The sequence below is a fragment of the Drosophila simulans genome, chromosome 3R (genome assembly GCF_016746395.2).
Source record: "Drosophila simulans strain w501 chromosome 3R, Prin_Dsim_3.1, whole genome shotgun sequence".
Classification (NCBI taxonomy): domain Eukaryota; kingdom Metazoa; phylum Arthropoda; class Insecta; order Diptera; family Drosophilidae; genus Drosophila; species Drosophila simulans.
In genome coordinates, this window is record NC_052523.2 from 21,835,963 (window position 1) to 21,856,006 (window position 20,044).

The 20,044-nt window shown below is 44.7% G+C and overlaps 4 protein-coding genes across 13 annotated transcripts; 2 read left to right on the forward strand and 2 right to left on the reverse strand.

Annotated features, from left to right (window-relative positions):
• Positions 1 to 255: 255 nt before the first annotated feature.
• Positions 256 to 14,081, reverse strand: LOC6729635 (nuclear protein localization protein 4 homolog). Of its 2 annotated transcripts, none has more exons than XM_016174704.3 (8): positions 13,957 to 14,081; positions 12,522 to 12,755; positions 12,302 to 12,459; positions 11,718 to 12,246; positions 11,458 to 11,656; positions 11,235 to 11,395; positions 763 to 1,178; positions 256 to 691 (listed from the first exon to the last, which is right to left on the reverse strand). In XM_016174704.3, the coding sequence occupies exons 1-8, from the start codon at positions 13,972 to 13,974 to the stop codon at positions 532 to 534; spliced, it is 1,875 nt and encodes a 624-aa protein (XP_016036276.1). In that variant the 5' UTR covers positions 13,975 to 14,081; the 3' UTR covers positions 256 to 531. The 2 variants fall into 2 exon arrangements, with proteins under 2 accessions (XP_016036276.1, XP_002104943.2); XM_002104907.4 differs by lacking the exon at positions 13,957 to 14,081 and adding an exon at positions 12,828 to 13,107.
• Positions 2,917 to 3,568, forward strand: LOC27206483 (ataxin-8). Its single transcript, XM_016177529.3, has one exon. It carries the CDS (start codon positions 3,123 to 3,125, stop codon positions 3,555 to 3,557), a length of 435 nt encoding a protein of 144 aa, XP_016036277.1. The 5' UTR covers positions 2,917 to 3,122; the 3' UTR covers positions 3,558 to 3,568.
• LOC6729637 lies at positions 3,668 to 11,143 on the forward strand. 4 transcript variants are annotated; one of them, XM_039295317.2, is made up of 3 exons: positions 3,668 to 3,806; positions 7,731 to 9,752; positions 9,821 to 11,143. In XM_039295317.2, the coding sequence occupies exons 2-3, from the start codon at positions 7,742 to 7,744 to the stop codon at positions 9,901 to 9,903; spliced, it is 2,094 nt and encodes a 697-aa protein (XP_039151251.1). In that variant the 5' UTR covers positions 3,668 to 3,806; positions 7,731 to 7,741; the 3' UTR covers positions 9,904 to 11,143. The 4 variants fall into 4 exon arrangements, with proteins under 4 accessions (XP_039151251.1, XP_016036279.1, XP_044779275.1 ...); XM_016177531.3 differs by lacking the exons at positions 3,668 to 3,806; positions 9,821 to 11,143 and having other exon boundaries at positions 7,545 to 9,238; positions 9,306 to 9,448; XM_044923340.1 differs by lacking the exon at positions 3,668 to 3,806 and having other exon boundaries at positions 7,547 to 9,752.
• Positions 14,082 to 14,170: 89 nt separating the features above from the next.
• Positions 14,171 to 16,334, reverse strand: LOC6729638 (succinate-semialdehyde dehydrogenase [NADP(+)] GabD). 6 transcript variants are annotated; one of them, XM_016174703.2, is made up of 3 exons: positions 16,159 to 16,334; positions 15,766 to 16,067; positions 14,171 to 15,535 (listed from the first exon to the last, which is right to left on the reverse strand). In XM_016174703.2, exons 2-3 carry the CDS (start codon positions 16,057 to 16,059, stop codon positions 14,300 to 14,302), a joined length of 1,530 nt encoding a protein of 509 aa, XP_016036284.1. In that variant the 5' UTR covers positions 16,060 to 16,067; positions 16,159 to 16,334; the 3' UTR covers positions 14,171 to 14,299. The 6 variants fall into 6 exon arrangements, with proteins under 6 accessions (XP_016036284.1, XP_039151259.1, XP_016036283.1 ...); XM_039295325.1 differs by having other exon boundaries at positions 15,766 to 16,070; XM_016174702.2 differs by having other exon boundaries at positions 15,766 to 16,089.
• Positions 16,335 to 20,044: the final 3,710 nt, after the last annotated feature.

A 20,044-nucleotide genomic window follows, 5' to 3' on the forward strand; every position in this document is an offset into this window, starting at 1 on the left:
ATAAATAGCTAATTTTTATGGCATTGTGTCGAGATTCAAGAAAGTTATGATGAAAACCCCTCCGAAAAATACGCATTTCATAAAATTCCGATTTTCTGCACATAATAATAATGTTTTACTTTTTCCCAGGGAATGTGATGCCATTATGGAAGCTTTGCGTTCATTTGACCCAACGACCCACCGACTTTTACGCAACAATTTCTTTACCAAGTCAACAGAGACAACAAATCATACAATTAAAATCATAGAAACATGTGCACAACAATTGAAATTTATTTAAAAATAAATTAAATTTTCCTTCCATCATTTCGTTTTATTTTATAAAATTCTTACACAAGGATTACATATAGAGAATGCGCGACATTCGCACGAACCGCCTCTAAGTGTGCATGTGTACGTGTGTTCGCAGGACACCCATGTTTTCCAGTCGCTGCTATAAGTAAGTATGATTGAATCTTTAGTTTGTTTTACACCGGAATTTCGAATGGTTCATCTAGGCTGCAAATTGTGGAATTTTCGTGTCTGGGATTCTTATCTGGGTAGCGAGCAGATCTCGCAGGACGTTAGCTCGCCGCGGTTGATGAAGGTGCAGTGGTTGCACGTCCAGGTGTTGGCGTCCAGGTCCATTGCCTCCGATCCAGAAGCTCCGGCACTGGCCGAAGCTCCACCACTGGGATAGCTTGTGGTTCCACTGTAATGGAATAATCAGCAATTAGGAACATTCACGGTAAGATGAAGTTTTGGGTTAGGAAGATCACTCACCCACTGCCGCCGGAACTGGCCTGGATAAGCGACTCGAGCAGCTTCCACACATCCACATCCTTGAACTGGGCGGCCTCGTTGGGGTTCTTGGTGCGCACCGCCTCTAGCAGCGGACCCATGTGCTGTCGCAGCGGCAGCATGTCCATCTTGTACAGGTAGACCAGCAGGTGGAAGTCGGAGATGGCCTCCAGGAACTCCTCCTCGCCCCAGGCGGACAGATAGCAGCTGAGTGCATTGAAATCCTGCAGGTGGCCATCGATGTAGCGGTTCTCGATGGGGAATGGCTGGCGCTTGTCGTACTCGGTGAAGGTGTAAATGGGTTGCAGCGGTGTGGATGCGGGCACGTCCACCAGCAAATACTCCACGGGCAGGGGGCGAGCCAGCCGCTGCACCTCGTTGCCGTACTGATCCTTCTCCTGGAAGAGAAATCAAGAGGGAACGTCGGGTTATAAGTGGTTTTACCAAGATTAGCACAGTCAGACTTGGCCCAGTGACCTACATTAGATGTGGGCCACAAAGCAAGGCAAAAAACGTTTGCTGACGTCTGATTTGCTCTTTGCTCCTTTTACCCCACATTCTGTTCCGTGTTTCTCCCTCTCTCTCTTTCTCTCTCTCTCTATCTCTCTGTATAAAAGCTCGTTGGCGAGCAACCTGTTAGCTCGGCAATGACCTTGCCCACAACCATCAAGGCCGGCGGTACGGTGCTCGTCTTTGGTCTTGGACGCAGAGCAGAGGGTCGCCAGATGAGACGGCATGGCTTTCGCTGAGCCAGCAAAGCCACTGCATCCCTGAAACTATGCTGTTAAAATGGAAACTCGTTCCGGGATTCCCCTGACTTCTGAAAGGTCACAGGTCTATAGTTTATGCTAGTTAGTTATGAGAGTTTATTTCGATTTTAATTGGCAACCGCATGTCGAATTCAACAAAATGCATGAGTGATTATCTCTTCGCATTTGCAGTCTATTTTTGGATGATGAAGGAATTCTTTAGTAGCGAGCAATGATGATGAAATCGAAAAAAGGCCGCCGGATTTTGAGGTTGAGTCGCGGGACGTGCCACGCCCCCATTGCCTTTATAGCTTTAGTTCCGCGACAAACGCAATTAAGCTGACTGACTATGCATGTCGTGGGATGGCGAATAGGGGAGAACGGGGGCGTTTCACGCGTAGAGGCGTCATCATGACAACAATTCATTCCCACTCAGCAGCAGTGCATCCAATTGGAATGACATTGCTCACACATCCTGAACATGCATAAGTTAATTAGCTCCGGTATCCAGAAAGCGCACACCTATCGCAGTTTGCAAGTGGTGGAATATCTGATGGAGCAGAAACTGGACAAACAAAATCAATGGACGTACATAATAGAGGTTGAGCAGGAAGTTGGACGAGGTCCTTCTGCTGCTTTAACGATGTTAAACTTTCAGAGCCACTCAAAATGTGTTGCATTACGTATTTCCGCTTCCGTTTGCGTCAGCGGTGGCAAATTAAGTTTGCAGCTAAAGTTGGGTTACAGCCAAGTGCCTCTTTCGACAAAATGCTGCAGTGGCATGCTTGTCAATCTTTTGCCAATTAACAACCCGAAGGCAGGACAATTGAATGTGGGTTGAAATCGGATTGGTTTTTTGAGACAATGCCAAATTACTCGACCTGCAAGCCAAAGCCACTGGAGTTTGCCATCAGATTGTTTGCAGGATGTCATACGAACAATTACAAAATAATTGATCACATAGAATCTATTGTGCGAAGGGATAACAAAAGGCACACACGACATGTGTGCTTTAAACTGCGCTCAATATGTGGAAATTTAATTAAAATGCCCGTAAAATATATAAAACAATATCGCAAGCTAAGCGAGTGCGATATTATTACTAAGATAAGACTTTAATTGTCTTGTCCAAATATAATACCACATGTAGTATATAGGTCACATTTCCATTTATAAGCTTGTGTAACAATGTTGGAGTAGTGAGAAGTAACAGAGTATGGTATGCAAAAATATTTGCATGCCCTGTGGAGCAGGAAAAGACACCTAAACGAGAGGAAAAACAGCTTGACATTGACATTGGAAGGAGCCAAAAAGAGAGAGAACCGCAGCCAGGACATCTAGAGCTTTGCAAGCTCTCTCCCAGCGGTATAAAAGCCACATCCTGGCGAGTCGAGGCTGCATTTGCCAACAAATCGCGAAAGGGGCAGGACGAGCCCAACAAAGAGTAGCGGTGATAGTCGAACGGCACGCGTTTCATCCTCGGTTATTTGTGTTCCGAATATACCCATGTAGTTTTTCCCATGTTGGCTAACATGCCTGGCCTGAAGGAGCAGCCCCATCCGATGCGTAGACTCATTAGACAGCATTCACACCATGTTCTGGACGGCGGTAGCCTCCTCCACACTCTCGTCCAACAGTGCCGAGAGCTCGGCGGGATTGGCCAGTGCGGCGCCCAGTTACCAGCAACAGCACACGAAGCCATCGCCGCTGAGAGCCTCCGCCAGCAGTTGGCAGCTTAGTAATGCAGCATTCAAGTCGCGCCTGCAACAGCAACAGCTACTGCAGCAGCACCAGCAACAGATACAGCAGCAGCAGCACGAGGAGCAGCAACAGGAGCAGCAGCTGCAACTGCAGCAGCAGCAGCACGAGGACGCAGCCCAACAGGAAGTGCAAGCGAATAGGGAGGAAAGACGGTTGGTGGGGCAAAAGACCAAACTTCAGACAGCAAATATCAAAAAGAAAATCAGTCCCAAGAGTGAGAGTAAAATATTCAAAGCTTTCACCTCCTGCAAGTGCACCCAAAAGTAGGAGTAGCATCACGTGCCAGTGTACAAATGACTCAACAATAACAACCGAACCACAAATCGAAACTGATATGAAATATTTTTTGATGCATTTTCAAGGTAGAAACATTGAATGATTGATGAAAATACAAACCAAAGGCACTACAATAACAAGTAAAAACGTTCAAGTTCCTGTGCATTTTTAAGTGAAACAAAGTAACATTAAATCCATGTAATGTGCGCAAGTTTGAAGGAATAAAACATAATTCTCATGGTAAGATTTGCATATTTTGGGTCTGAAATTTATTCTCAAAACAAATATATGAAAGCATATTCATCACTCGCTTGTAAAAAATGGCTCCCAAGTTGCCTTTGATTACTCACAGACACAGACCTTTGCGGTTTTCCTTAATCCGCAGATTCATTATCATATCTCAACGGAAGCAGTCCTTCAGTCTCACATATTTGTCAGATACTCGCCACATTTCATTTCGCATCCATCAAAGTTTTGCTTTGATTAGCACATGATTTGACAAGCTGAAGGTTAATTTGCATGATTGAAGTCGGCCAGAAAGGCTTTTTGGCCGGCGGGGCAAAGGCCATCAATCAAAAAAGGACGATTTCCGCCCAAAAAATGTTAATTATTTGTCAACTCTGCGCGCAACACTCGTATGTAATATGTAGGGAAACTGAAGAAAATCTACTATAAATCTACACATTTAATTTAATGTTTTGATAGCCAAGGAGGAGATAGATACTAACTTTCTATACCTTCCTTTCCACTTTAAACGAACTTCCGGAAACCAATTTGCTTGCTCTGTTGATTATCGTATTCTTTAGTTTTTCTACAACTTTTGCTGTTAACATCATTATAATTGGTTTCTTTGAAATGTGCTGCGAGATAAGTAACCCCCTTAAAGTTAAAATGCATTAGGAATTGATAGGAAGATGAAGAAAGTGAAAAGTTGACATTGAATCGATGGGAATCGTTTTCAAGGCAAGACTGTCATTTAAATAGAGTCCAGTAATCGCACAGCCCCTTATTGCCACTTGCCTGCAAAATATGAATTGCACACTTTACCATATGGCTGGGAAATTCTCAGCACGTTTGCACCGCCATTAAAGTGGAGAAACCAATTATCGTCCAGGCCCTAGTCCGCTTATGGCAATTAGCAAAGGGGAATTTGCGGTTTAGTCCGTCCAGGAATAGGAGCTCGTCCTCGATTCTCCTCCTCCTGCCACCCGCTGCACATCGAAGGTGACACACAGGCACGCAATAAATTTTTATTGCCCGGCATAAAAGCGAAAAGCCAGCACAATGTCCAATGTCCAACGTCCAATGGGCCAGACCAACGCCCAGCGGCACTGACAATGAGCCCAAGGAGAAGGAAGTGGGCCAAACGGAGGCGAACCAGGCCGCAAATTGCTTATCGATTCGCAGATTTGCCTTCGCCGCTTTTTATGATTTTAAGCCGAATATACTTGGCCCGAATTCGCTGACGCAGTTGTGGAAATTGATTAAACGAACAGACATGGACCATGGAAAATTCTCAGTTATTCAGTGCGTTTTGCACATATGATTCGTTGCAAATGATTTTCCCGGAATACCATCAAAGGGCCAAACTTTGAATAAGAAACATTTTTCCATTTCAATGGCACTCCGCCAGTTGTTTAAACTCGCCGAGAATTCATTAAGCCAACCGTAGTTGCATTAAACATCAACCAGGTGCTTCATCTGCCGTGGAAAAGTTTTAATTTCGTTGGGGAATTGCATGTGTTAAGCGAGAGGCTTCAACAAGTGGCAAACATAAGTGTATTCCCACGTATGTACATATATTTCATCTCAGACAAACGGCGATTTCGGAAAAATCCCCAAGGCAAAACCCGGACACACATCGAATTGTTCAAGAGGCCTCTTTATAAATGTATGCGATCACAGGCTGGCTATTTTAATAAATAAATAGGATTTGTTTCAAAGCTAAAGAGTTAACAAACATCACAAGTTGTATAAATAACTTTTCTAAGCCCCTGTATAAATTTTGAGTATTTATACCCAATATAATTGCACTTAATCAACAATTTGGTCCAATTTTCCACCATTGACCCTTGATAGTTAATTGGATTGTGCAAAAGTTATCCAATTAAGCAAGGCTTACACAAACGAAGAAAAGAATAAAGGGACAATTGCAGCGGTTGCTGACTTTAGCCCAGCAAATAGAATTCAGGAGCAACATTTGTCAGCCGCACGGTTTCCCTAATTAGTTCATTCAAGGTGTCAACTGCGGCTTGATGGGTGTAAACGTGGCTAAATGTGAGTTAAGCCTGAATAATACTGACGGACGTGGGACGGGGTTAATTTATTGCGGACTTGGTGCCAACTGAAATCTGTCATTGTCTTCCACTGGCTCCCAGTGGCTCTACTTTCCCCTAGTTCAAAAAAGAAGGCAACGCACAACTGCGACATCAACAATTCACATGAATACAGTGCGAACCATTTTTACGCCAAATTGACAACTTAATTTCCCGTCTAGTAAACAATTACCGAAACGAATTCGCGCTTATTTTGTGCATTTTTATTCTAAACACAGCACTCCAGCAAGACATAAATATGAATTTGTGCGTCAGCCTGCCAAGGAATTTCATTTTTCCTGTTCAAAATTCGCTTCGCTGGCGCAAAGTGCGAAAAAAAGGCAGACGACCCCAAAAAGTAGGCAATGTTTTATTTGTGAATGCAGAAGGAAGTTCATGCTGTAATTGCTGGGGCAGGCAGCTTAAGGAATTTGCATAATTTTGAGAGAAAGGGGGAAAGTAAATGGCAGGCGAATGTGAAAGTGGAAGACAAACATACAACCAAGAGTGAATAATAAACAGAAACCAAAATAAGCGTAAGGAATGCCAGAAACGTGTTTCTCGCCGTCCAATGGCATGGACAAGGAAACCTAAACGTTTGAAGCCTTCACCTTGGGCAGGTGTATTCTAACACAATGAGGGAAAATGAGGACAAAAAATAGCACGGAAGGTCACTTCAGAACTCATTTTTCAACAATGTTTGCCAGTTGGTTATTGTTTGTTTTGTAAGCCGGACAAATTGCACAGAAAAAGGTGGGCTTTAATTCAACGTGTGATTTGACATTTTGTACTCAGTCCATATTAATAGGCTCACATTTTTCATAAAATATGATACATAGTTAAAGTAATATTTCACACACTTCTTACACATGCTTATTTAAGTGCAGATCTGTTTCTAACGATTAATAAGCAGACTAAAATAAAGTTCCCTTACTAACCCAATAAAACCAGTCATTTGTACAAAATCTGGCTAAGCAGCAGTCGCAATTACCTCTATGGAATATTAATTAATTTGTTTAGCCCCAGTTCAAGCCAACATATTCAACATAAATAGAGCAAAGTTTTGGCTTTTGGTCAACACTTTGTCCGAATGCGATGCCATTTCCTCTGGCAACTGGCCAGAGTTTTGTGTGTTGCCAAGGCCAAATTGATGTGACCCCCGAACCGCTTGTTACTTATTAAATTGGGGTTTCTACTGTTGGAAGTCCCACGCCAAACAAAGTTTGATTACACAGCTTAGAACAAAGTCCCAATAGCTGCCACACGGCAAAAACTTTCTCAAGGGGTCGCACAAAGAATTAGGCCCCAGTCTTACTACCAACTTTGATTTCTTATTTTTTTTTTTTTTTGTTCGGAAGGGAAGGTATAAGCGGAAGGTTAATCACAATCAGCAAAGTATAAACAATTTGAAAATTTACAAAGTTTTTTTGCGGATTAAAAATCAAGAGTCAAAGTAGGAAATTCCGAAAGAAAATGTGACTCAATGATGAGACATACAAATCAAATAATTTAAAGTCTCTTTCAACTTTTAACGAGTGTATGTAGGTGAAAAGGTCTTATTTATTTATTTGGCAAAACAGGAACTTTTCAATTACGTTTAGTTTGCGTATTTATTTATGGCGCTCAAGATGCTCAAGTTAAGTGCAAACAAAGTTGAAGACATCTGTTGGCGATTTGTGCAAGACCTCAAATTAAACTGGAATTGCTTATGGTTGCCTAATTTGTAGCTTTATAGATTTAACAGATTTTCCGATTTCAAAATGTTCAACCAAACATGATCAGAGTGCGTCGGCCTAATAAGTTTGTAAATTTCACCTACGTATTTTTGTTTAAATTTTATACTTTTTAGTACTGACAAAAATGGAGTCCATCCAGGTGCCAAAAGAGCTGAAATCGCTGCTGAGCTGCGGTCAATGCCATCGCCCGTACGATCTGGCCACCGGTCTTCTGCCCCAGGAGCTCGTCTGCCAGCACAGCTTCTGCACGAAGTGCGTGCAGAGAAACACCGACCACAGCTCGTCCGAGTGTATCTGCAATTTGTGCGGATATCGCACGCAGCTGCATGGCCAGCAGCTACCGCAATCCGTGGCCATCATGTATCTGCTACGTGAGCTGCCAGCTTTGATTCTGGGCAGGGCCATGTTGGATTTCTCGTACAAAAAGAGCAGCACTATTGAAATTTCTAGTGAAGAAGCACCCAGCAGCCCGTCGAAAAACTGGGTGGAAGACATCAACGTGGAGAGCTTTCTGGCCACCAGTATGGAGCACTGTTTCATCCATGCCATGCCGAACTCTACGTGGTGTCACACTTGCCAGCGTCTGCTGTGCCGCGCCTGCTCGGATGTCGCATTGCATCAGGACCACATCCTGGTGCGCCAGGTTGATTACCATGACCTTATCCGCCAACTGCTCAATTTCGAAATGGAGAAGATCAAGAGAACGGCTGTCCATGCCAAAGAGTTGGCCACCCGCGAAATGGATCTACTACTCGATCTGTGCGAAGCGTGCCACCGCGTTCAGTTGCATGTGAAGCGTGAGATGCTGGACCACCATCCTAGCATGGTTGCGTCCTCGATGATGGGTTGGCATCGACTAGCTGAGCGGGATCTGCATCAAGCCGGTAGACTTACTGGAACAAAAATGCTGCAGGTGCTCGGCCACTTGGCCTCACAGCGACACAGATACGAGAGCCAATTGGACCAAGTGCACTTTCAGTGTCGAATGCAAGCCGCAATCCAGGAGAACGGCATGCAGGTTCTGGACTTTGAGACTCTGAATAACAGGATCGCATGGCTACGCAGTAATCGTCATCCCGGTGCTATTCCCGCCAATGTGGACCCACCGCAGGCGCTCATCCTCACCAACTACTGTGTGTACGCCTACTGGTGCGAGATGCAGCGCGAAATGATTACTCCAAGCCTTAGAAATCTGAGACCGAATCCAGAATTACTGCCGCAACCCCGACGAGCTGTGGTGCCTCCGCATTTCAATAATAGCTTGCGGGAGGTGGAGGTTCTGGATTATGTGCAGCAGATCGAAAACCAGCAGTTTCGAACGCTCAGTCAACTTCCGTATGATGGTTCACACGAATCCTCCTCGTCGCCGAACAGCAGCAGCAGTAGAAACAGCCAAAGCAATTTTATTGCTCTGGACATGGAATATGGACTTCGAAATTTGGTGCGCCAGTTGCAACAGCAGCCGCAGCAAGTGCAACAGGAACAGCAGCAGCAGCAAGTGCACCAGCTGACCCACCTAATTCACCAGCCAGATGCGATCCTCGCCAACTCGGTGGAGCCGCAGCTAATGGGTCAACAAATCCAGGATCATTATCAGCAGGATGGCGGTACTAGTTCATCGGTAAGCATTGTGCGCCAGCCCATCGTTCACTGTTACCCCATATACTTTCTGGACATGGAAATAGCAGGAGAACTAGCCGGGCGGGTCCTAATCGAGGTGCGATCTGATGCTGCTCCCCGGATGGCGGACAACTTTGGGGCGCTGGTGCGGCACGAACGGGGCTACGGCTATCGGGGCTGCACCGTATTTCAGGCCTGGGGAGGCGAGAGCATCATCACCGGCGACTTTGAGTCGCAGAACGGACGCGGGGGGCACTCGGCCTTTGAGAGCAGATACTTTTTGCCAGACGAAACGGGATTGCCGGCACATCGGGGAACGGTTGGTATGCGCAGGGGACAGCGGCGACAGGACAGGAGTGGATTTGTAGGCAGCCAATTCCGGCTGGTGCTCAACGAGATGCGATCCTTCACCGCCATTTTTGGATTCATTGTCCAGGGCATTGAGCTGGTGGACCGAATTGCGGCCAGTGGCAATGCTTTGGGTCGCCCGGCCCTTAGGAGCATCATCCGGAATTGTGGGGAGTACCATTTAAACCGATAATAAGTCCGACTGATCCATTACCTAATCCTACTTATCGAACAGCATCAAACCGAAAGCTCACACACTTTGAATGTACAACTCCACCAAATATCTATTTTATTCTTGGAACGCAAATCTTGGTATGAATTTTGTAAAAATAAACGCACTACTTGAAACGATCAATGTAAGACAGTTGAAAGTCGACATTTTTAGCAACGCATACAATTGAGGTCAGCAACAGAAGCCAATTTTTTTAACACAGAAAGAAAGAATTTTTATAAACAATTTACAACTCAAAGAAACGTTTTGGATGCTATTTTAAATAAAAAAAGACTATCAATGATCTATAAACATTTCAGATTCATGGACAAGGTGGAAATTGTAAAAGACCTTGAGTATTTAAATAAGTTTAGCCTAAGGAAAACGGCACTAAATGTGCGTTGAAGCGCTACGACGATACCTGGACATAGTAAATTAGTTACAATAAAAACTTAAAATTTTAAACCACGAGTAAGGTGAAATCCAAATACACAGCTGACATGTAATTAAGGTCAATTCAGTTAATAATTAATACGAAATAAATCTATTAGCAATAAGTAAATAAACGAGATAGTTTTCGGTTTCTAAATATGCATTTGATGTGATCATAACTAAGGCTATGTTTGTGATGGATGAAAAATTGAACGCCAAGAATAGCCATCCATAAAAATAAGGGAATCAAGTAATAATATGACCTTAGCGATGTAAAGGAAGGCAAAGAATCTTTTTAGGAACAAATCGAACTCAATTTTACGGAATTTGTAGACTAAACTATTGGAAATGGCCACATTATAGTTTAAATTATGCTAAGTAATCAATATAAACGTATAACTTCAATCGAAAAGTAAAAACTCAAATCGAAATCTTATATTTTCCAAAAATAATAAAAACTCGCATCACAATTAAGCATTAGATAGAACGAAAGAGTTTGGCAAAATAAAAACAAATAAGTAAATAAGGGGAATAACTGAAAAATTGTGATTGGCTGGCAGTTGCTCAGAAAGTTGTTATTTCAACAATTTAATAACAACATCGTTTATGAATGTCCTAGGTATACGAAAAATAAAATGAAATTTTGAAGGAGAACCCAGAGCAATGATGAGAAGTACAAACCGAGAAGGATAAAGGAAAATAATGAAGTTGTTGCATTAATAAATCAAAGTAATTCAAGATAATGTAAGCCTCTAGATGTCAAATGTTTGAATTGGCGTTGCTCTTGAAACCCAAATTTTCTTTGCATGTATCCTACAACTGAAAAACCAAATCCCATTCGAATTGATGTCTAAATATGGAAGTTGTTTGTGTAAATGTGTGAACGTAATTCAATAAAGGTTGCCCGATAACTGATTTTACTTGTATGGGGGAGGAGGACTCTTTCTCATCCTGCGAACTTCGAACTCTACAGCTCGTTGAGGAAGGTGGCACCTATGTAACTTACCTTATAGAAAACGTCTGGAACATACTGCTTGTCCGTGGATTCACGCACGTAGCCCAGCTCGGGCGCATCCTTAGTGGGTATCAGACAATTATCTCGCACCAGAGCCATGCACTGAGCCGAAACCGCATAGCCTTCCATGTGCACCTGTTTGGTTTTATCTCCTGAAATGTTCAAACATGATTTGGTACTGGTTCGTTAAACAGAATATCATCGTGAATCTTACCTGTTACACAAATGGTCACAAACTTTGAGCCGAAGACGCCATTGGAGGCATATTTACACGGATTTGGATGCCGATTCTGCAGTTCGCCAGCTGTGATGCACTCCTGGGCCGTAATAAAGTGCGACTCGATGCCACGGATCTGTTTGACAGTGCCGATACTCGCATCCTCCGTGATGAGATCAGTGAAAATCCAACCAATCTATAAATGGCACAACAGTCAATACTAACGCAACACTACTCTTGTATTGTCTATAACAAACCTTCTTCAGTCCCAGCGCACTGGCCACAGCATCCACATCGTCGGCGAACTCATCCGGCTGGATGTTGATCGAATCCCTGGTAGACTCTTGTGGTGGCTCATAAATGGCAGCCACCTTGGCCCTGATGCCCAACGGAACATCAGTGTGCTGCTCGTACGTCCCATACAAATATCCCATGCGCTGGTGTCCCGTGGTGCGCCAGTAGTTGAGGAAGCGCTCCACGATCTTGGTGTTCTCGAACATGACGTTGTCCACGTGGCGATATGTCTGACGATTCAGCGTAATGGCAGACGGCTGGCACTTGGAGCAGATGCCCTTGGGCCATGGTGGATGCTCGCGACATCCAGGCTTAATGCGGCAGTTGATGTCGTCGAAGACAAAGTACTTGCCCTGATCCATGCCGGATGTCTGCTTGCGTATGTACGAGTGGAAGGACAAGTGCTTGATATTGTGCTCCTTCAGATAGGACTCATCATAGGGCTCCAGTGAGGAGCAGTGCACGCAACGTCCGTTGGCATTATGGTGGCACCTACAAAAAGGTTGATTAGTTTAATTGTACACTCTCTATTATAATCAAGGCCTACAGCTTGCTATCACGTTCGCGCTTAATGGTGCCATCAGCCTTGCTCAGAGCTTGGTCCACGTCATCTTCGACCACATTGAAGGATGGACGAGCGCTGTTTGGATTGCTTACGGTGCTAGTCTTGAACGGCTGACTGTCCAGGACAGTGGTGCTGGTGCGCTGAGAAGGGGTAAAAAATGCAGGTTAGTCCCCGATCGTTCTGCTCTATATGATCAACTTACGCGCGATGATGTGCCAGCCATCTGTTTTAAGTAGACCATGTCGCCATGCCTCAAGGAAGACCCCACCAGCTGGGAGCCACTTGCCTGCAGCTCTGTGAGGAAGTTGCGCTCCTTGAAGAGACCAAATCCATCCACCTTCAGGGCATTCTGAACGCTGTCGTACAGATGCTTCAGATTCGACTTGGGCGAGATCTCGATGCGCTTGATGCCCTCCGCCGACTGAACGCGAATTAGCTGGAATACACAAATGAATACCAGATTCTAATTAGTACTAGGACAGGTAAATTTGGCAATTTCTGGTCCAACCGATTGTTTGCATAACACAAACAGACGATGGCGCACAAAGGCGTAGGCGAAATTGCGTTTCTTGTAGATGAATTGCTCGAGCAGCAGTGGTGCACAGGCCATTTTCTGGACTTTCTGGACGGGTCACTGGGTGGTGGGCGGTTGGGTGGGCGCTTGTGTGGGCGGTGGTGGGTGGTAGATTGGGTGAGGGGGGTTGTCAAATGTAGCTATTAGCTACTAAAGCCTGTAGGGCTTTTTGCTTAGTGTTTTGAACTGTACGTCATGAAGGCGCGAACTTGACTGCGGAAATTTAGCTGGCATCGCAATTAAAAACAAATGCATTTCGTTGCCAAAATGAGTGCATAGTTAAAAAGAGAACCAATGCCTGTACGTATATGTAAATTCGGATCTGTTAATGTATGAGACTTAAATAAAAAAGAAAACAGTACTTTGAAAGACAAGAGCTGCATGCACTTTCAAAATAAAAAAAATAGATTAAATTTTTATTTAAAATTTAAAGTTGTGCTATTTACTGGTGTGTGCAGTTATCTAATTTTAAAAAACATATATTTCAAAAATGAACTTTCCACATAAAACTTGTTGAGACATTTTTCTGAGTGTAGCACCCTTTTCAACAAGAAATTGCTTAATTAGCCAGACATGTCCTCAAATGCATTTCCCCAAGCAGATTGCAGGCAACAATTGTTAATAATTTATTGGGTTTTTGGATCGGTTTTTGGTCTCAAAACTCCCGCGCACTCCCCTCAGTCCACCTTCCGCCTAGACTGCACTCTTTCAGTGGAAAATCTACAAGTCATGGTATCCATTCAATTTCACCGCCAGCACTTTTGGCCGCGATTCGCGACTTGCCGTGGATGAGCACATTCGGGAGTGCTTCCAAATGGCTGAATTTTGCATTATATGCCGCGTTTTTGCCGGCTGAAATGCACTTTAAATATATTTTCCGTACATTTTGGCAACAACAACAAACGCCAGCGAACTGGAAAACCGACATTGTTTGCCGGCTTTTTTAGTGGGTACATAGAGGGAAACACTTCACCACTTTCACTGCACACACTGCACCAACAAGCCATTCGCTTAGTTTGCACCCTAAATGCACTTTTTAATTTTTTATCAACAATTTACTTACAATTTTGTCATTTGGCATTGTAATTTTGTCTCTGTCTCTGTCGCACAGCTGTGGGGATGGCGATAGTCTGCCTAGAGATGGAGAAAAATCGATTACTCCCGGATATCGATGTCTCTATGATCGGTTTCTTGTGAATTTACGGCGATTGCTTAAAGGTCCCATTTAATCGAAAGGCGAGGCGGGCTTTTTTAAAAAAGGGAAATTATCCATTAGCTTCAGGTAGACTTTGTGCACATTTATTAAAATAGCGGCGTGTTATTCTACAATTAGACAACAATAAACCAATCGCATTCTAGTGGAAGACAGCGTATGAAAGCAGTGGAAGGGACCCCTCCATCGGACTTCAGTCGTACTTGAGGTTGCCCATGCAAATGTACTTGATGTCCACATAGTCGTCGATGCCGTGTTTGGAACCCTCCCGTCCGACACCGGACTCCTTGACGCCACCAAACGGAGCCTCTGCTGCAGAGATGATGCCTTCGTTGACGCCGACCATGCCAACCTCCAGTCGCTTGGCCACCCGGAACACCTGCTGCAGATTCTCGCTGTAGAAGTAACCGGCCAGGCCTCTCCTGGTGTCGTTCGCCTTCTTCACCGCTTCCTCTTCGTCTCGGAAGCGTATGATGGAGACCACTGGACCGAAGACCTCCTCCGAGTAGAGTTGCGCCGAGGGCGGCACATCTGTGACAATTGTGGGTGCGTAGAAAAGGGATCCCTTGTCGGGCAACGGCTGTCCGCCCAGGATAATGTTCGCCTTCTTGCTCCTGGCGTCCTCCACAAAGCCACTGACTTTGTTGAACTGCATCTCGTTGATCAGTGGTCCGATTTGCACATCGCAACCCTGACCATCTCCGATCTTCAAAGCCTCCACGCGTTTTTTCAGCTGCCCAACAAACTTATCGTAGACGCTATCCTGAACAAAGAATCTATTGGCGGAGACGCAGGTCTGTCCACAGTTCCTGAATTTCGAGGCCATGGCGCCATCCACTGCTTTTTCAATGTCCGCTGAATCGAAGACAATGAACGGAGCATTGCCGCCGAGTTCGAGACAAATCCTTTTGATGCCATCAGCAGAGTTCCGGAACAGCAGTTTGCCCACCTCAGTGGAGCCCGTGAAGGATATGCCCCTCACATCGGGACTCTTGCAGAAGAGATCGCCAATGGGAGCCGCCTTGTTTGTGGTGACCACATTTATCACACCCTTTGGAATGCCAGCATCAACTGCCAATTTGGCCACAGCCAGGGCGGTGAGAGGAGTGTCTTCTGAGGGCTTCACCACGACCGTACATCCTGCAGCCAGTGCTGCTCCTGCTTTCCTCGTGATCATGGCCATCGGGAAGTTCCAGGGCGTAATCAGAGCTGCCACTCCGATGGGCTGCTTCATCACAATGATCTCGCGATTGGGCGATGCACTGGGCACAATCTCGCCGTAGATGCGACGGGCCTCCTCCGCAAACCACTCGACGAAGGCGTTTCCGTAGGCCACCTCCCCCTTGGACTCGTTGATCGGCTTGCCCGACTCGGCCGTCATTATCTCGGCTATCTCCTGCGAATGCTGCTCGATCAGTTTGTACCACTTCTGCAAAGCGAGATTAGATTAGATTAGCAGAGGTAAGTTGGAGACCAGAGGGAGAAATTATGACAATGACCTACAGTCGAACTTTCCAACTCCAAGTCAGTTACTTTTAAGAAGAAAAACTTGAGCATTTTGGGACTCTATAGTCCATCATATTATATGTATGATGGTATTTTTCTTTATCAGGGGTGCTGATTGTTGAACCCCTGATAAGAAGTGATCCCGGCACTCACCTTGAGCAGGTTGGACCGATCCTTGGCGGTCAGGGATCGCCACTCCTTGGACTCGTACGCCTGCTTGGCGGCGTCTATGGCCTTCTGGGCATCCGCCACCGTCATGTTGGGCACTTTGCCGATGACAGCACCATTGGCAGGATTCCGCACCTCGAAGGTCGCCTTTGCATTGCTGGAATCCACCCAGGCGCCATCCACCAGGGCCTTATCCTGCACCAGTGCCGAGAATCCTCGCATCCTGCAGAGGCTTAGGCTGCTTCCTGTTCGTGCGACTCCGCTGAGCTGTCGCCACATTCTGCCGGCTGCTAGAAATAAACAAATGAACTGCAATTAACAATTGGCTACTAATCGATTAACCGGTATGTGTTCGCTCGCTTCACACCTTTTTATCACCTGTGGGGGGTTTGGTGCGCTTATCTTATCTGCGACGTTATCGGAAAGACTCTCTGCTGTCCACAGCTGCAGATCTAGCTTCTATTGGGAGCTTTGATTGGATTTAATTGATTTTAATTTTTTACGCTCCGAACCAGCAGAGCCTTAGAAGCTGCCAACTCGTTTTTATACTATCAACGGCAGCTGTTCGCGAACTGAGGAGCTGCCAACTGGCAGCCACAAGTGAACCGCGAAAAATGTACCATTTGAAAAAAAGAAATGCTTGTTAACATTTGCTTTTTAATTTGCTCGTAATAGATATTAAGAACATATCTTTAGCTTTTAAACAATTTTATAGTTAATAGACGGACATTCATAGCTTAAAAAATAAGAATCTTTATATCTATACATAATTGCCATAATTATTTTCCCAACTGTTATCGATATGTCTTCGATCTATCGATCTTCAGTTACGCAGCAATCTGCTTCTGTCAGGCGACTGGGCGGCAGCCGTTTGACTTTCAAAAAGAAAAAGGGAACGACAAGAAAAAGAAAGTCGATTCGAAGTAAACTTCCTGATTCCCATTTTTAGTCGTTGCTTTTCAGCGATTTTAAGGCAGCGCCACTTGTCCCAGCAATCTCCGGACAATCGGTGCCTTTCGCCCGATCTGCCCGATCTTTTTTGCATGCGCCGCCAACGTGGAGCACTGTGCTCCATTTATTATGACTTTGTAGCCAGGCATCACGACCATAGATTTCACATATGCCGGCAGCGGTTCTGTCAGAAGGTGGGTCTCCTAGCCCATCCGAAGCACTTGGAGAAATGTGTGCACTTAGGGCTTAACTTAGTACAAACTTGACCGATATTCAGCCAACTATCAGTTCTCCCTAAACATATTTTCCATTAAGTTTCAAGAATAAACCAGAAAATGTTTCGTACAAATCTTAAATTTTTAACAACTTTCTATATTTTACTTCAAATAGAATTTAAGCTCCATGCATCTTTTTCTTAATACTCTTTTGGCTAAGTGCCATTTAGCATTAGACAGCGGCAGGTTCTGCCTACTGGGCTACTGGTCATGCAGCTTCCTCCTCCGGCGCCTCACCTGGTTGGGGCTTCCCTTCGCCCACGAGCCCGCAATCTGTGTTGCAAATTTTGTCAATAAATTTTGGCTAAGAATGCCAAAACAGGCGGCCGCCACACGGACATCATAACTGTTAAGATAAGATTGCCTAGATGGCGATCGCATCCACGGACCAGAACTGGAGCTGCGGAATGAATTCAATTAGTTGTGATTTAAAACTAATTGAAAATGCGTCTAGCTCGGAAGCAATCGTGAATGCTGCCGGCTCCTGTCGATAGGTGTTTAAGTTATTTGTCTTAAGTGCTGCCGGGAGGTGTGTTTCCATGTCCCATTCCAGACTGATCGAGATCAGGATGCACAGCAAGAAATCACTAAATCTGATACTTGATATGAAAATACCCTGTATACCTAGTTAGCATAGTATAACATACTATTAGAATCCTTAAGAAGAGTTCTTCTGTCTTCTTACCTTCTATGTTTTAAGAAGATATATATGCATATTTGAAAAAGTTAATGCTGCTTATTTGGTGAACATTTTGTCAGTGTTACCTTTTCAGCGAAGGCTCATCAGGAACCCATCTAATGAAGCAGTCAGTCAGTCAGTCAGTCAGTTCGTTGGCACTCGAAACCAATCTAATGTCTACTTAACTGCACAATTTTGACAGTTTTAATGCGCTGCCATGGCCAGCGAATTTATGGGGCCCCTGGTTTTTATAGAATGCAAACAATTGACAGCCCAGAAATAGGCAGCCGTGTGCCTTTTGTGCCGGCTAATTGTAATACGAAATCATAACACGCCATAAAAACGACACAAAGCTGCAAAGATGGGATCGTATCGCATAGTATAGTATAGGATCTTGGTCTTGGGACCGGTTCTTCTGTGCTGTTCTCTATGTCTTTCGAGGCGGAGGCCCTGTGGAAGCCCAAGACGCCGCTCTGGCAGCTGGTCAATGGGAACAATGATGTGGCATTGGCCCTCTCTTTCGTTGCAAAGATGCCCCGTCTCTTTCCATTTCGGTAGGATTCCAATACACTCTCTAACGCGAGGCAGTCGAGCCATAAATCATGTTTGGAAACACGTTCCTTAACGCGAGAATAAGAATAAAACATCTGTTGTTCGGTTGCTGTCGGTTTGGGATCTGATCTGGTTGCCTGGCAGCTTTCTTGCGAGGACAAAGGACTCGCAAGCTTAGGGCGCAAACTGGTTGCCAATTGTCCTGGCAATGTGGCAATGTGGCAAGATGGCACGAAAACAAAACAGCCGCCGAACAGATAAGTGTCGTGATCGACTCACGCAACAGCAGCAGCTGCTCCTCGGAATCAGCCATCCGAGGATGGGTTACAAATTAACCCATTGAGGACACGGAGGGCGGGAAATACAGTTCCCAAGCCAATAGCCAATATGCCATTCAAAAATCTCAAGTTCTATATGATGACTAAATGATATAGCAATGCTTCTTTATGAATAAATACTTATTATCATTAGTATGATATATTTATTTACCTGGGGGATGGCAATTGAAAAAGGGGCAAAGCTTAAGCTTTTATAGGGTTAATCTTCGAAAATGGTCACGGCTTGCAGGATAACAGCTTTTCAGATATATGTGGGCTCTGTCGCTCCTGTTTCGTATCCCTCTGGCCGGTTCGGATTCGGATCCTGGTGGAGATCCTGCTGACTCACCTTGGCACGTGTGCTTAACGATCGCATCTGCAGCTGCTGGCAAGTCAAGTCGCAGGGAAAGCGAAGAAGGACGCGGATGGAGACGGAGCTGAAGACGAGGACGAGGTCGGAGCAGCTGCCAGGATTCCTTAATTTCGAATGTCCCATCCCGAACCTGAACGAGGCGTCCTGAATGCGTCAGCAGATTAGCTCTGTCCGGGTGGAAGCAACACGTGTGCGCTTGTGATTGCGATCCCGGCGCAGGATACCCTATCCATTCCCCTATGACGAGCCTATTTCTTCTTTTTTTGTGTGTATAGAAGGTCCCCGCAGCCTGGCTTAATTATTGTTTACCTTCGCATCAAGGTTACGGCATTATGATTATGCCCTACTTGATTATTATTTCATAATTCCGCTGCCCTTTGTGTACCTCTCCACTTTCCCCGGCGTGTCCTGGCATGCACTGGAACTCGATCTCGTTGTCCTTGGGCCGCACAAAACGATCCCTTATCCGTATCCATTGTTGTCCTTCGATGTACGAAAATACGCCTCGCCAACCCCAAAGAATTCACACAAGCGATCACCCGAATATTAAAGATTCCGAAATCTAGGCGTATCATAATACCTCTCGAAATGAAGTGAAAATTGCTTTCCTAACGAGTGCTTTTGTGAAAATACCTTTCTTTCAGCCGCATCAAATGAAATTGTTATGTGAAAGAAATTTTCGAAAATTTCTCAAGTCAAAAAGTTTCTCATTTCCAATAATTTGATTGATTTCGGCGGGATTATGGTATCCTGCAGAGCAGAGGAATTGAGTGTTATGTTTCAAACTTGTATTTTGCTAGTGTAAATATATCAAAGTTGGATTAATCCATTTGATTTGTAATTTCAAAACAGCATTGTGTAATATTTTATTGTCTAAGGGTATTTTAATTGCGAACTTCCTTTCGTCCATTCATAATTATCTGCGCATAATTCTTCGTCCTTCTGTTGTCTCCGGATAGGAAATATTAAATTGCGCATTCCGTTCTCTTCTCCTTCCCCAAAAGTTGGCAAAGTTCAAATTTGGTACAATTATTGCGACTTACTCATCGCGAAACCTGGATCTCCAAATTTTGGGGTTGATTTTGAACTAGAAAATAAGCACAAATGCACTGCAATT